The sequence below is a fragment of the Acinonyx jubatus genome, chromosome B3, assembly GCF_027475565.1.
Source record: "Acinonyx jubatus isolate Ajub_Pintada_27869175 chromosome B3, VMU_Ajub_asm_v1.0, whole genome shotgun sequence".
Taxonomy (NCBI): domain Eukaryota; kingdom Metazoa; phylum Chordata; class Mammalia; order Carnivora; family Felidae; genus Acinonyx; species Acinonyx jubatus.
In genome coordinates, this window is record NC_069386.1 from 37,240,660 (window position 1) to 37,256,988 (window position 16,329).

Sequence of the window (16,329 nt, forward strand, 5' to 3'; positions counted from 1 at the left end):
GCTTAAATAAGGGCCGAAGCAGTTATATTTTCACAAAAACACAGAAGTTCTTATTTAGTAACTAATAAAATCCTAGTTTTTGTTTACCCTGAATTTTTGGCCAGTACCTCCTAAACCCATTCAGTATTAGTGCTTAGCCTTGGCAACCTTTATTCTTTAAGCCTCACTTAAACCCTTGCCTTGAATAGCACTGACCAAAGCCATGGCATTCTTGTATTCTTTCCTGGCCCAGGTTGGTGTCTGATTTAGAACTGATCAAGCCGGTATCAGAACTTGACTTTTACAAAAATGTATCTACAACTCAAGGTTTATATTTCTAAAAATTCCCTCCACGAGCATCTCCTTTCTTCTAATAACAAGATGATATATATTTAAATAAAAGCTTCTTTTAAAAGTCTATCTTCTCGTCCCTCTTAGTCTTATAATGAAAACAATGCTTTTCATTTCTGATACCACTTTCCACTTATTCCCCAGATAATAGAATAGACAGTATTGACACAAATGTAAAATGTTGGCTTCATTCACTGCCAGATTCAGTAAATGAAGATTTGAGGCTATAGGGGAGAAATCCTTAGAATTTAGAAAAGCTACCCAACTAAATTAATTAAAAATGTCATTTTTTAACTCAAGTTGACTCCACTATAAATCTGTTCTTTAAAACAAAACATGTAATTGCCTCCTGCAAAGTAGATTAGAAATCCACACTTTTTCCTTGTAGGGGGGAAAAAAAAAACCAAAAAAATAAACACTTTTATCAACATCCTCTGATAAACATTCCAAAGAGTCATTTGCGTGAAAGTATTTACTGTACCTAAGATGTCACACAGCCTCCCCAGCTGCATGTTCTGCTTTGTGTTGAAGTCGGCAATATTTTGTCGCACAGGCTGGGAATATCCTAAAAGACAAACAGGGTGTCGAAACGCAGAAAGAGCAAGTCAGTATGGCAAAATGGCACACTAGGATTTCCAAGTGTCACAGTCCACATTTCCAGGAAAGAATTTTCTCTGCAGCATCCTGCAGACACAATCTAACTCCTGACACTGAGATCCTTGCTTCTCAGGGGATTAAGCATTATTCTGGAAGATGTGCTAAGCAGCATATTCTGCAAGAGAAGAGTTCATATTTTTCAACACCAGCAAAATCACCGGGAATCAAGATCAGAAAAACATGAGGAAAATTTCTGACATTTAACGTGAAGGTTCAAAACAACATTGAAGAAAATTATTGCTCAGGGTTTAAAACAAAAACAAAAACAAAACTATGTTGGCTCTTTTAACTTGTGCTTTCTGTGGAGCATTTTGAAGATGTGTCCCCAGAATCATTCTAAACTGACACACAGATTTCAGAGACACCCCTTGCTGTCAGGAATATGTGTTTAAGTAATTCTGAATACTTAAGAAATATGCTTCTGCTCACCGGGTCAAAAGAAATTTGAACCTTTTAGAGGGCAATAAAGGTTAATGCAGTTACTTTGTCAGCACTAATAAAAGTCCTGTGGCTGGCCTTCATGTTCCCTGGAAACAGAGCAGGAGAAAATTACGTATGGATTACTGTTATCCAAAAATCTTTCACAAAAGATGCAATGGCGGCAACACTTTGTGCTGGCATTTCAGGGGTTAAGAAAATAAGTGGCTCAAAACATGAACTTAAAAGGCGTGCGTACTCACAGGCAGGTATAATTGCTTATATGAAATTCAGCAACTGTAGGTGCAACTTTTTTTTTTTTTAAGTAAAATTGCTTTTCACATTTTGAAGAGATGCTTCAATGCCTCCTTGTGGTTAGTGAGCCCAAACACATGTTTCAAGTGAAGCTGCTATAGATAAAGTGATTTTAAATATTGCCTCTTTGAGTTGTGACACAGATTTCCTTTTCGGCATAAGGAAAACTCTAGCAATTCAGGCAACAGGGCTTCAGATCAAATGCACTCTGATAATTGGCTCTTTGCTTTGATGTCAGTGTTTAAACACTAGACAATGTCTGGAAATTAAATGAGTGTACAATTCATCTTAAAGTCTCCCATTTGCTTTATGCAGATGAACTTAAGAACTAAAGAGGCAGAAGGACAAACTAGGTGACTTATTTTTGAAAAATTATTTATTTCTGAAGTAGTTTCGGGAATTTCATTCCACATATGAAAGTTAATACAGACTGCTGCAAACAATGCTGTCTTGATGTGTGATCGTTTTAACTTATTGTAGGATTTTGCATATTGTATAATTCTGTTGATATTCAGATAACTGTTTAGGAAGATGTATTGTGAGTAACTCCTATATCAAAACTATAAGAAGGCAGGAAAAATGCCTAAAGGATAAAGTATGAATAAGAAAAGTGCCTGAGAGCATTCCATGAATGCATTTCCTTTCAGAAGTAAAGATAAAAGGCAGTGTGAGATGTCTCATTAAGATGATGTCCAATTTAAAATATAAAGGATGTCTGATCACTTTGTTGCTGCGTGTGCAGCATGTGAGTGAGTAAGTCTGTGTTGCGACCAAGAGCTGGAGGTCAGTTTTCCAACAAATGACTTGGTACCTCTGTTACCATTGATCAGAATGCATAATAAAATGTCTATGAAAAATTATGATAGAACCGGTTACCAATTCACCTGTTACAAAGAACTGAAAGCAATCTCAGAACGTTGTTATAGAGGATCATATGAAGTAACAGATATGAAGACATTTTGTAAATGCTGTGTAAACATAAGGTATTTTGATGTTATGGGGGATAGACATACTTCCAAAGCCTATAACAACGGCAACAACAAATCCTGTGACAAGCAAGAGACCATTCTACATGGACAAGATACAATGTAATGACTGTTGCCATCCCCAGCGCAGAAGTTGGGAGTCAATTTTTTTTAAGTCAGATTTATAATTACGTCTTTAAAAAAACTAAAAAAAAAATTTTTTTTAATGTTTATTTATTTTTGAAGGAGAGAGAGAGAGACAGAGTGTGAGTGGGGGAGGGGCAGAGAGAGACACACAGAATCTGAAGCAGGCCCCAGGCTCTGAGCTGTCAGCACAGAGCCCGACGTGGGGCTCGAACTCACAAACTGCGAGATCATGACCTGAGCCGAAGTCGGACGCTCAACCAACGGAGCCACCCAGGCACCCCGTTTTTAAAAAAAATTTTATGTTTATTTATTTTTGAGAGAGAGAGAGAGAGAGCAAGCGGGAGAGGAGCAGAGAGAGAGCACAGCACAGAATCTGAAGCAGGCTCCAGGCTCTGAGATGTCAGCACAGAGCCCAACGTGGGGCTCAAACTTATGAACTGCCAAATCATGGCCTGAGCCAAAGTCAGATGCTCAACTGATTGAGCCACCCAGGCACCCCTATCCTTATGTCTTGTACACCCACAGAGTACATGTGTTGACACCTGGGTGAAAAACCCTCATTGATGCTGATAGTGCATATATTAAATACAATAGTGACTTAACCAGTGGCTATCAGCAAGGATGCTGTAGCGTTGGGGCGCTCAGCAGACCTGCTTGGAGGTGATGAAACATGACACTTGAGAATATAATCTACGGAGACATGGTACTTCAAAGGTCACTGGGGGAGCCTTGAGACACCATCTACTTCAACCCTGTCATGTTACAGATAAGGAAATTCAGTTTAAGTGTCTTGCCTCTTGTCCAAGATCATATATACCTGCACATTACTATACAGTTTGGACAGGACATATTTAGGTCTTGCAGAAATGTGGTTGCATAAAAGAAGAAAGAAGGCAACACTCATCAGGTGTGAGCAGAGATCTCCAGAAGGGATAAAGTCTTTGCCTCTTCTCTCACTTTTATTTCTAATTGTTGCTGCAGGCAGAAAATGGCCCTCCAGAGATGTCCGTGTCCTCATCCCTGGAACTTGTGAATACGTTAGGTTACATGGCAAAGGGGAAATCAAGCTGCAAATGGAATTAAGCTTGCTAATCAGCTGACCTTGAAATAAGGGGATTGTCCTGGATTATTTGGTTAGATCCAATGTAATCATAAAAATTCTTAAAAGTAGAAGAGGGAAACAGGAGAGGAGAGAGTCAGAGAAGGTGTGACCATAGGAGAAAGGCACAGAGAGATGTTTGTTGCTGGTGTTAAAGACGGAAGAAGGAGGCCAATGGCTCTCTTCATTCACTCCTTTGTGGGTAGCTTCTAGAAGCTGGAAAGGGGAAGGAAACAGATTCTCCCATAGAGCCTCTAGAATGGAACACATCCTACCAACACCTTGATTTAGCCCCTCTCAGACTTCTGAACAAAGAACTATTACTTTAAGGGAATACTTTTTTATTGTTTAAGCCACTTAGCTTGTGGGAACTTGTTAGACAGTGACAGGAAATGAATACGTTGCCTCCCTTTCAACTATTATAAAATGGGTTCTCTGATCTGGAGAATTTGGGGGAGATCAGAGAATGGTGAGTGGGACCTCTAGCCTTTTCTGGGTCCTCATCATCGCAGGAGGCAACAGCACTGGCATAACGAGGAACTCTCTCTTCCTTATCACTTTAGAGAGGGACCCAGCCTCCTTCCTTATGGCCATCCTCTTTGACAGAGTGTTCCGTCATTTCTCAAAATGTTATGCCTCTGCTTCACTCCAGAGGAGGATACCTGAGAGACACCTCTTTGAAGTTACCCGACTACTTTTGGTCTATTGAGCCAAGGACGCTCATCAGTGGTTCCTGGCCATCAGCCCTCCACCTTCACCCCTTCGTTCGTCTCCTCTCCCTTCCCTATCCCCACTCCCGCACAAACTCCTATCAGATGATGCTAATGGCCTCTTTGCACCCAGGGAACTGGCTCTGCTGGTGTTGGCCTTTCTTCCACAGAAACCACAGAAGCCCATGAGTGAGGCCGTGCTCAGTGACTGTGCCTCCTTGGGACCGGTGTGTGCCTCTGTGACAGGCCTCTACTGTTGCACTAGAGCACATACTCTTGAACAGCCTGCTTATCACCCTGTAGTTGACTCCTAGTTCCTTTTGTCTCCAAGTCATATTCCTTCCAGGGTCCCCCAGGCAGAGAAGGGGTTAGCAATGGACTTCTAGTTACCAAGTCGTCATTTATCTAATCACCCTGGCCTGAGATGGTAGTCAGCCGTGCCTCAATTTGATGGACTGGAGCAGAAGTTCTCAACCTTTTCCCCATTTTGAAACACGTGCTCTGTGATGTTCACATGCATCACGCACTCCTACAGGCATACATCAGGTGACAACAGCAGTAGTGATAACTCCATCCTTTCTCTTCCATTCAAGAAAGCATACTTAGGGGCGCCTGGGTGGCGCAGTCGGTTAAGCGTCCGACTTCAGCCAGGTCACGATCTCGAGGTCCGTGAGTTCAAGCCCCGCGTCAGGCTCTGGGCTGATGGCTCAGAGCCTGGAGGCTGTTTCCGATTCTGTGTCTCCCTCTCTCTCTGCCCCTCCCCCATTCATGCTCTGTCTCTCTCTGTCCCAAAAATAAATAAACGTTGAAAAAAAAATTAAAAAAAAAAAAAGAAAGCATACTTGGATGCGAGCTGAGCAAAAGTGACATTGTTATAGAGATAATCCTGAATTACTCCAGTTCATAAAGAAAAGTTAACATCCAGCTTTGGTAGTGTAACTGTAAAAATTTCAGGGAACATGTGACATATGTCACAATCAATTATCCATTAGCATACTGCAGTCATCCAGAGAAACGTGATCTAGACATTATGGTTATACCCAGGTTTTAATTACTTGTGCAAGTGTGAGAGCGCAAGCTACTGAGATAAGAGATTAACGTACAGTGAGAGCCTAGCTGGTTATTTATATGTATGTAGTATATCCAGTGCCAGATTGATGAAAATAAAACTGAGCATTGTCTTGGGGGGACCGCTAAAGGGGATTAGGTAATTTTGTGATGGTGACATAGAAAACATAGGAGGTGCTTAAATATTTGTTGAGTGTCGAAAACATTCTCAAACTAACCTGGCCAGATGGATTCTGTGTGGTTCTGAAAGTCTCCTGTTGAAAAGAGTGAAGACTTTCTCTTGTTCGAACTTTTTATCAACGGCTTTATCAGTGGAGGGCCAGCATTGCATGCAGCTAAAGCCAGTGATGTCCAAAGCCTGGTCTAGAGACCATGGAAGGTCTTGAGACCCTTTCAGTGGTTCTGGAAGGTCAAAACTATTTTCCAAATAATACTGAGATGATGGTTACCTTGTTCAGTCTTGTCCTCTCACAAAATACAAAAAAAGTATTGATACAATTTCAAATTCCACATTGTAACTCACATAAAAATTACCATTCACTGTTGAGTTTTGGTATAAAATCAAAGCAGAATATACACAATTATCTGAAAAGGCTATAAAACATATAAAATTGTCTTCCCTTTTCCAAATACTTATCAGCGTAGGGCCAGATTTTCTTCATATGCTTCAGTCAAAACAACATATTGCAACAGATGAATACAGAAATAGATATGAGAATCCAACTATGTTCTATTAAGAGATTTGCAAACTTGTTAACTAGTGCAACTCTTCTCATTGAGTTTTTTTGTTTGGGAAAATAAAGGCTTTGTTTAACAAAATTATGTTATTTAGGTTACATTGGTGATGGATTTCTTATTGTTACTTGAAAGTAAATATTTTTAAATATTCTCAGTCTTGGTTTCTAGTGTGGTATTGATGCATATAACTTATGTAACCAGTGCTTTTTAGGGTTCTCAATAGTTGTTACGAGTGTAAGTTTGAGGGCTGCTGAGCAAACATTTTAATATTTTTTTCATGAGAATGAAGGCAATGGCAAAGAGTATAGTTTTATCTTAGTATATACTAAGACCCTTTTCAGAGCATATCCTAATAGTACTCCATTTCACGAAAAGCTCATGAGCCAGTGTTACTGACTGACACTCAGTTCAATGCTGTTTCTGTACTTCACGGTACAACATCAGATAGCTCAAGGCCAACTGTGTGATTTAATATTACAGGGTCATGGGGCCAACTCTGGTCCAACCAATGAATGAGTGTTGATTTGGATTAGTTGGATGAATACAATGTGTTTTCATTTTAATTCAGGCTGCAAAGGAATTTTGAAAGTCGAAGTGTACTTTGTTCCTGATCTCAAACGCTGTGTGTATTTTGGGGAACTGTTTTCTGGGAGACCTCGGCAGTACATCTGTGTCAAGCACCAACTGTAGCAATACCATAGCTGAACTGTGGTTCCCATAACTACCTGCCAAAATATACATTGAAGACCATGAAGATTTGATTGAAAGTCCTAATTTCCTAGCCCTGAGGTGAAAGGAGCAGAGCCTATCATGTCTTTGAGGTGTCCACTCAAAAAAACAAAACCTCAAGAAACTAGAAGGACGCCAGCGTGCTTGGAGGCATAGTAAAAATGTGATTTCAGCTATAATGCTCTTAGCTGTGGTCCTCTACCCTGCCCCTGTTCACAAAAGGAAGCGACCCCTAGTTCTTATCTTTCGATAGAAGGGAGTGGAGTTAGGGATCTACTGTCTCATGACAATTTGGGGTAGGGTCAGTTGTACACAAAAGTAAGTTCTTTTAGGCTTCCATGACAGTGCAGATCAGCAGAAAGATGTTGTTTTTTCACGAGACTCACAAAAACAGAATCCACAACTTTATGGAAGGGGAGTATCTCGGAGACCACGAATTGTGTTTGCTCCAAGGATACATTGCTGAAGTGATTCACAGAGAGGAAAAAATGAAGCTGAACTATATAGATTCCTTTTAGCCATTAAATCACTTGACAATGAAATAAAAGATTACATAGAGAAAAGAGAAAAATCCCACCTCAATAATTCCCTATTTTTCTTTTAAAGGAGGGAGAGAAGTGAGAGAGGAAAATCATCACGGGGGGTTTACTTGGCTGGAGGTACCTCATACCTGCTCACGGCATCAGAGCTGCATACGTGGCACATCTCATTTAATGTCAATAGATTTTAAAATGCCACTGAGTTTAAGTGTAGCACCAAATGATACACTGTAATAAAGGAGCACAGGGGTTAAATTAAAAGTGGAGGAAGTAACTCAGCCAAAGAAACTGGAAGCAGAATTAGTTTGTAGGTTTTATTTAGACCTCTGATTTTTCTAGAGGAATTAGGATTCTTTGTTGCAGTTCTTTCTCATTTGACAGATAGATTTTGCTTAAAATAGACCCTAGTATTCTATTCCTGCTATAAACCATAGTAGATTATTTTGTTATATTATTGTATTTCATTGTATTTCATTAATAAAAATGATAAAAATATCTAATATCCAATTAAGAGATTAGCCTATATACTATGGAAAGACTGAGGTGTTGTGGTTTTTTTTATCATCTTAGGAAATTACAAGGCTGATCAGTTTCTTCGGACAGTTAACCAACGGCATCCCACCTCTCCTGTCTGTTAAAAATAGCTAAAACTTTTTGTTACATATAAGAATACTACTCAAAGTATAGAACAGTCAATTAAGTTTTATTATTTATGTATTTATTTAAGATTATTTATTTATTTATTTATTTATTTATTTATTTATTTGAGAGAGAGAAAGAGTGAATGCGAGAGGGAGAGGGACAGAGTGGCAGGGAGAGACAGAATCTTGAGCAGGCTCCATGCTCAACTCAGGGCTTCATGTCACCACCACGAGATCATGATCTGAGCTGAAATCAAGAGTCGGATGCTTAACCGACTGAGCCACCCAGGTGCCCCTATTTATTTACTTATTTTTAAAGATTTTATTTTTAAGTAATCTCTACACCCAATGTGGGCCTCGAACTCACGAGTCCGAGATCAAGAGTTGCATATTCTTCCAACTGAGACTGCTAAGCACCCCTCAATCAAATTTCTTAGCTCCTCCTTTCAAAGGGGTTAGTCTGCAATATGTAATTATCTTAATGTTCATATTATCAAGCCACAGACTTGAAAATACTTGATAAATATTTTGTGGTCAAAAACATTACTGAAAGGCCGGCCTTCATGTGATCATTGGTTTGGAGAATGCAATTATTCTTGTGGGTGCAAAACTGCCTAAACAACCAAATACTTATAACTGCAATGTACTGTACAGTTATCAGCTACTAATATTTAATTTTGAGGGTTCAAACAAGTTAGTGCAACCCCAAGTGGCTAGCAACACGATGTAATTATTTCTAGGGCTAACACTACACCAGAATTGATTGCAAATTTCCTATGGAAAGAGCAAAAGGGGACAAGGCTGTAACTTGTATTAAATGCCTACCTGAATCTTATATGCCTACCAACTGATTTTGACTAGTGATTCCCTCCCACCTCTGAAAACAAAATTACTACATTGAATAGATTTGGTAGAGGGGCATGTGTTTAGAGAAAAATGGTCTTCACTTTTATTTACTTTTGTTTTCATGAACTGTATAGGTAAGTCCTTGGAGCAGGAGACAAAGTGGCCATGTTGCAACTAGCTAAAATCTTCAAGTATTTCACAGGGAAAGTGGGGTTCACAAAAAGGTACACCATAATCATTCTAAACCTTCTAAAGAAAGGTTTGAGAATTACATCTGTGGAATAAGTTCAAAGTGACAGCTTAACGTTATTTAAACTTAATTTAATAGCCACAGGTCATTTTATAAAACCTAAAGCATTAAATGTAGAAACAAATACTATTTGATCAGAGCCCAAGTATTCTTCTCATGTGAAAGTGTGTTATTGGGCTTTTTAAATGCTTAGTTGAAAAAAATATACATGATTGTTCTTATCTCTCAGAAGATGCATGATTAGCATTTTTTTTTAAAATGGGCTATTGGGGCGCCTGGATGGCTCAGCCGGTTAAGCATCGGACTCTTGATTTCGGCTCAAGTCATGGTCTCATGGTTCGTGGACTCGGGCCCCACACTGGGCTCTATGCTGACAGCATGGAGCCTGCTTGGGTTTCTCTCTCCCTCTCTCTCTGCCCCTCCCCTGCTTGCACTCTGTCTTTCAAAAATAAATAAATAAACATTATTCTATTTTTTGACATTTTATTTATTTTTGAGAGACAGAGAGAGAGAAAGCACGTATGGGGAGGGGCAGAGAGAGAGGGAGACACAGAATCTGAAGCAGGCTCCAGGCTCTGAGCTGCCAGCACAGAGTCTGATGCAGGGCTTGAACTCACCAACTGCAAGATCATGCCCTGAGCTGAAAGCTGGATGCTTAATCGACTCAGCCACCAAGGAGCCCCAATAAATAAACTTTAAAATGGGTTATTCTGTTTGGTGCTTCAGCTCAGGTCATGATCTCGTGGCTCATGAGTTCAAGCCCCATATTGGGCTCTGTGCTGACAGCTCATGGAGTCTGTTTCAGATTCTGTGTCTCCCTCTCTCTCTGTCCCCTCCCACCCCTTCCATGCTCTGTCTCCATCTCTCTCTCTCTCAAAAATAAATAAAAACATTCAAAAGAAAGTTTTAAAAAATGGGTTATGTTGTTAACAAACAAAAATTACTATAATAGGAAAGACTTTCAGATTTATTATGTGTTTATTTAAACTGAGAATATGTCTTCTAGAAGAAAACTAGTTTTTATTTTATTTTTTTTTTTACATTTATTTATTTTTGAGAGAGAAAGAGACAGAGCGTGAGCAGGGGAGGGGCAGAGAGAGGGAGACACAGAATCTGAAGCAGCTCCAGGCTCTGAGCTGTCAGCACAGAGCCTGACATGGGGCTCGAACCCACAAATTGGGAGATCATGACCTGAGCTGAAGTCGCTGTAGTTTCAGGCACCTTGAAAGCTAGTTTTAATATCATGTCTAAAATAATGCAATTCAAGTTTTTGACTAGGTTATTTTCTACCTAATCTATATGCAGCAAACCCTTTTGGAGTTTTAAAATGTTTTCATTTAAAATTATTTTTTATTACCCAGTTTAGATTATTGCTCATTATTTTCAAAATTTTACCACTTTGGATGAGGCTGTTTTCTATCAGACTTCTCTGCAGGGCTGATTGCATCGGGGGTTTGAAGGGTCAGAGGTGGAGGGGAGGAGTTTGTGGAAATCGTGACTGTAATACCTTCATGCTGTCAACATTGCAAAGTAGGGGGCTTGTTCTATTTCTCGGAGTTTTTTAAAGTGTATTTATTAATTTTGAGAGAGAGAGAGAGGGAGAGCACATGTGTGCGAGCTGGGGAGGGCACAGAAAGAAGGAGACAGAGAATCCTAAGCAGGCTGTGCCGTCAGCACAGAGCCCCATGTGGGGCTTGGTCCCACAAACCATGAGATCATGACCTGAACAGAAAGCAGGAATCAGATGCTCAACCAACTGAGCCATCCATGTGCCCTTATTTCTGGTTTTGAATAAAACAGAAAACACAACAAAATTTCCCACGTAATATCAGGTCAGGTCCACAGTTGCAGAAGCGAAAGGCTCTTGCACCTTATGCCAAGGACTCAAGTCTGTTAATTGTGTCTGCAATTAGCCTCTCTGGTTGTAATCAGTTACAAGTGCAATTTCTGAGTGTGAACTAATTTTGTGTGCAAAACTAGTCCCACCAAAACAAAAGCCCAAGTTGGAATGAAATTCAGATCTGTTTTACCTCACTTACATCCTGAGGAGGAACTAATTTCTTCTGTGAGCCATAAAAAGACCCAAACTAAAAGACTGTGCAACTGAAGTACCTTCTTAACTTTTCTGGGAGTACTTAGATTAAGTACTCTAGATTCTAGGAAAGTTTGCATTACTTTATTACTACTAATATCTCCCTAAGTTAAAAGATAATTATATTTATATAATAATTAAAAAAAATTTTTTTGCTTTTTGTATTACTGTAAAAATGCGTTAAATGCTCTATACTGTACATAGGTACACAAACACATATACTCACACAGGAGCACAAATAAATTACAACCTAGACTTCTACTACAATAGATTACTTAATGCATCGCTCTACTTAAAAGGCCTTAACAAAGAGCCAGTAGTATATAAGATACAGATGTGATGAGTTTTGCTGTTTGTCAAAACTCCCAAGTCCGCTTAGGACATTTGGCCTCACCCAGGAAATTTTTAACACACCAGGTAGGTTAAAAAGCAAGACAAAACAAAAATAAGGAGGCAGACCACCCCATACCTTTTGACAGCAGCTCATGTTTTAAAGGAACTTCCCGTGCAGATTTCTGAGATTCCCAATGTCGTTTTGGCATACCTATTTTACCACTGTGTTGCAGACAACAGCTTTTAAGTTCCCCAATTCATAAATGTAATTAAATAATTACATTAGTGCTAATTAACATGAAACTGCAGATTATTTAAGCACAAAAAACACTATTCAACTTCTTAATTATTCTTGTTCACACAGCATTTCCTTTTGCTCAGGCGCCCTAGGTGCAAATAAAGCATCCCATCTGCTCGTAATTAGAACTAAATAATTTCAGAGAATGTAGCTTATCATTTTGACTGCACATTTGATTAAAAACAGTGTACAAGCAATATCCTGGCTTATTGGCGTAACAGCAACAACACACGCAAGCCTGTGTTCTTCTATCATTAAAGAAGATCGAAAACATTATCTGTTATTTCAGGGGGAAAAAATACAACTTTTTAGTTCATTTCATACAGATGAAAGCGAATTACAGCAAATCACCTCTCCACTGAATAGCAGCCCCCACATAATGGCTTTATTTGCTTAATCCCCAAATTAAACGCCGTTTCGAGCGAGGGCCCTGTGTTATTACTCTCATCATGTCGAGAACATTTTCCTGCCGAGACCAATTTGAATAAAACAAGGGGCCTTCCTTGAACTCAATCAAGGAGCCATAATGTGGTGGGTAATAGAGGTTGCTGATAGATTTGCAGGCAAAAGTGTTATACCTAATGATGGGATATGGATAATAGTCCTCCTGGAGGTCCTGATGCGATTCCAGTTGGCTGCCAGATGCTAAAAATCAAGAAGAGCATTGATCAGTGACAGGAAGCTGTAGTGGATTCATCTAGTCAAACTTCAGCTGTTTTTCCACTGTACAGTTAAGCCAGGCATAAATTATATTAATTGATTTAATTACATACTTAAAACATCTTCCCCAATTAATTTAATTAGGTGGCTACATGATGCTACTGGCAGGGGAAGATTAGAGGCAGCTCACTTAATTAACAGAATATGAATGAAAAAAAGAGAAAGCAAACATAAATGAAATTGTGAGCACTAATTAAAAGGCTGTCTGCAAACTTAAATACTTTCTGACAAAGTGGTGACAGCAATGTAGACAAGAGAGGATTTTTTTTTTTCCTAGCAAATTAAAGTGCCAGAAGGTATATATAGGGAGAAAAGGTAGTGCAGTTAAAACATTGATTTTCTGACAGAACTACCATAGTCAAAGTGAAGGGACTTTTTTTCTATAGAAAAAATTGCAATAGATTTTACAGGTGCAAAAGCCAGATTCCTGGTTAGGGCTAAAATATGATGTACAAACACACGTAGGGTTTGTGCATCATACACGGGGAGGAGCGGAAGGCGAGAGAGAGAGGCTGAGGGGGAGGGTAGTTGGAGAGAGAAAGGGAAGATGAAGAGACAACTTACTGCAATTGCTCAAGCAAGAAATGTTTAGAAAAAGAGGTCTGCCTTAACAGCTGGCAGCCTTGTGTACCTTGGCTCGAATACGGAAATTCTCCAGGTGTCTTTCACGTGATTCCTGCAGGATCTTCTTCACTCGGGTCTTATGGCAATGTAAGAGCCACGCGATGGCAATCACACCTGAAGCCCACTTCTGCTGGCGATAAATGAAGAAAATTTGTCTCGCTTTGAAGCATTTCCATGTGGCTTGGATCTTGATGGCAGCCTCTGACTTTCCATCTTGGCCCTTGTACCTTTGGCCCGGAAGATTTAACATCATTTGGATGTGAACTGGGTTCTCTACCAGTGAGAGAAAGTCATATCTGGTAAGTTTATTCTTCAGCTCAAACTCTGGAAGGAAGGCTACCAAATTGTTTCCTTTTATTTTAACTTCTGGTATTGCATAGTCCCTGAGAAACTTCTTGATGTGTTCCAAGAGAGAAAAAATACTTCCCCAGGATAAATTAAAATGTTCCTTGAATGCTGAGAAGTCCGGGGCTGTCGTGTCTATGACACCATTAGAAATAGAGAAGTCATACTCCCATGGTGATTGCACAGCTCTAGAAGGTATTGTGACTTTCATGGCCTGTAGAAAGAAAGTGTCACCAGGGATGAAATATAATTGTGACCTTTTCAAATGAGTTGTCAAGACACACACTGTCACATCATCATTCATTACTCAATGCTAGGAAGAGATGGATCCTAGTTTTGACTTACAAACATGTCATAATAGGAAAGTCTGGCCAGGATTTTTCATGAAACGCATCAACAGAAGAATATCTTAGAGGTTACTCAAAGCTATTAAATTTTGGGGGACACCTGGGTGGCTCAGTCGGTTAAGCATCTGACTTTGGCTCAGGTCATGATCTCGCTGTTTGCGAGTTTGAGCCCCGCGTCGGGCTCTGTGCTGACAGCTCAGAGCCTGGAGCCTGCTTCAGATTCTGTGTCTTCCTCTCTCTCTGCCCCTCCCCTACTCATTCTCTCTCTCTCTCTCTGTCTCTCAAAGAAATAAACATTAACTTTTTTTTTTAAAGCTATTAAGTTTTTTATACAAGTGTTACAAAATTGTTTAAAGAAACTGATCATATAAAAGTTATGCATTTAGTTTACTTTGATATGGTCAGCCAACCCATAGTCTCTGCAATTTACATTTTGTACACATTCATGAGTGGAATCATATTCCTGCTTTCTTGTTCGTCTGTTATCCACCAGTCCTGAAAAGCAGGGTGGAATCTTTCTTTGCAGTCTTGACTATAACTTCAAATGTGTGCATCAAGCTGTCCTGCCTCTTCTGACTTTCTAACGGGTCATCACTTTCCAACATTTACAGTTCTTTTGCCACCTTCTGTTAGGATCCAGGAGGGTTTTTTTTTGTTTTGTTTTGTTTTTTTTTTTGTTTTTTTTTTTACAAGGAGTGTTATGCTGTGTGTGTTCACCCTTGCCACTCTCTAGGTTTCTCTTGACATTTGTTCTTTTCAACTTAAATCTCGTATCTTCTTAGGGACATACCTGGAGTTGTCCCCAGGTAGAGAGAATCTGAAATCTCATAACAAAACTAAGGAAGACTTTGGTTTTTCATTTTGCTCCCATCTGTACTGACTGAAATTTTAAGTCATGTAAACATACTACATTTACTTCTGAATGTCAAGAGGGTTCTCTAAGAATGGGGTCATGGACAGTTTTTTTCCTTATACTTTTCTGCATGAAAAAACTGAATAGATGTGATTAAAAATAAAATCTGAAGAGGTTTGGGTGACAACAGTGATATATGTCACACATATCCCTCAAAAAAATAAAGAAAAGGAAATTTTGGTTGTGTCTGTGTCCAGTGTGAAATCAGTATATTTCATCATTGAAACCTGTTGCATTAGAAAAACGACACTCTGCCCTATGGTCTAAATGTTCCTAATGGTCTGGGAGGGGGAAGGGTGGGCATAGATATTTCAGGCTCTGCCTTCTCCTCTGTAAGCTAGGTATCAACTAACTGTGCTGATTGCTTCTTGCTTAGGGATTTAAGGAACAGATTGTCTTCAATATGTCACCATTTACCAATCTTTACCAAATTGTAGGATTATATTGTTCTCTGCATTTTGAAGAGTTTTTAGAGAACTCAAAGAAAAAAAAAAAAGACCCGAGTAATTAATCAATAACCATTATGTCACAGCACTGGATTGAGTATAACTGTTAGATTGTTCATGCTTTGTCTCTACTAAACAAATGTTAATTGGTATCAATTAACAAAGTCAAGGCAGAAAGCTATCTAAAAGAAGCCAAGAGATCATTTATAGTAATAGCACAATAAACAAGCACAATTTTTTTTTTTTTAAATAAAGAAAAGAAACACTTCAAATTCTTTTTCTTTTCTCAGGCAGTGGAATAATTAGACTGTCACCTCAGGTAAAAATGCTGAAAAGCAAGTGTTAAGTCCAAGAGGAGGGATTTCCTTGAACTTTAGAGGCAGACTTTAAATTTTTTTTTAAGTTTATTTATTTATTTTGAGAGAGACAGAGACAGCACTAGTGGGGGAGGGGTAGAGAAAGTGGAGGACAGAATCCCAAGCAGGCTCTGCGAGGTCAGCCGAGAGCCCTACACGGGGCTCCAACTCACAAAACCACAAGATCACGACCTGAGCCGAGACCTGAGCCAAAAGCAAGAGTCGGACGCTTAACCGACTGAGCCACCCAGGCGCCCCTAGAGGCAGACTTTAAATGGCAGTGAACTTTTTGCACACTTTTAACTTAAGAGTTGTGACAGGCATAGGAATGATGGAAAAAGTCTTCTAGCCAAGACCCTAGCCCTTTCTGACCTTCTCAAGGCATCAAGAGAGAATGTAAACTG

At 39.4% G+C, this 16,329-nt stretch overlaps 1 protein-coding gene and 1 long non-coding RNA gene across 7 annotated transcripts in view; one reads left to right on the forward strand and one right to left on the reverse strand.

The window, feature by feature from the left end:
• LOC113601855 (uncharacterized) overlaps window positions 1-16,329 on the forward strand; it is a 163,841-nt gene that overhangs the window by 106,780 nt on the left and 40,732 nt on the right. For all 3 annotated transcript variants that reach the window (XR_008299098.1, XR_008299097.1, XR_003423146.2), the window contains exon 5: window positions 13,577-13,817. This is a non-coding gene — a long non-coding RNA (uncharacterized LOC113601855). The remainder of the gene's footprint in view (window positions 1-13,576; window positions 13,818-16,329) is intronic.
• IQCH (IQ motif containing H) overlaps window positions 1-16,329 on the reverse strand; it is a 210,260-nt gene that overhangs the window by 87,429 nt on the left and 106,502 nt on the right. For all 4 annotated transcript variants that reach the window (XM_053223828.1, XM_027067602.2, XM_027067600.2 and 1 more), the window contains 3 exons: window positions 13,526-14,077; window positions 12,753-12,819; window positions 812-895 (listed from right to left, as the gene is read on the reverse strand). In XM_053223828.1, coding sequence (XP_053079803.1) covers window positions 812-895; window positions 12,753-12,819; window positions 13,526-14,077 — 703 coding nt within the window. The remainder of the gene's footprint in view (window positions 1-811; window positions 896-12,752; window positions 12,820-13,525; window positions 14,078-16,329) is intronic.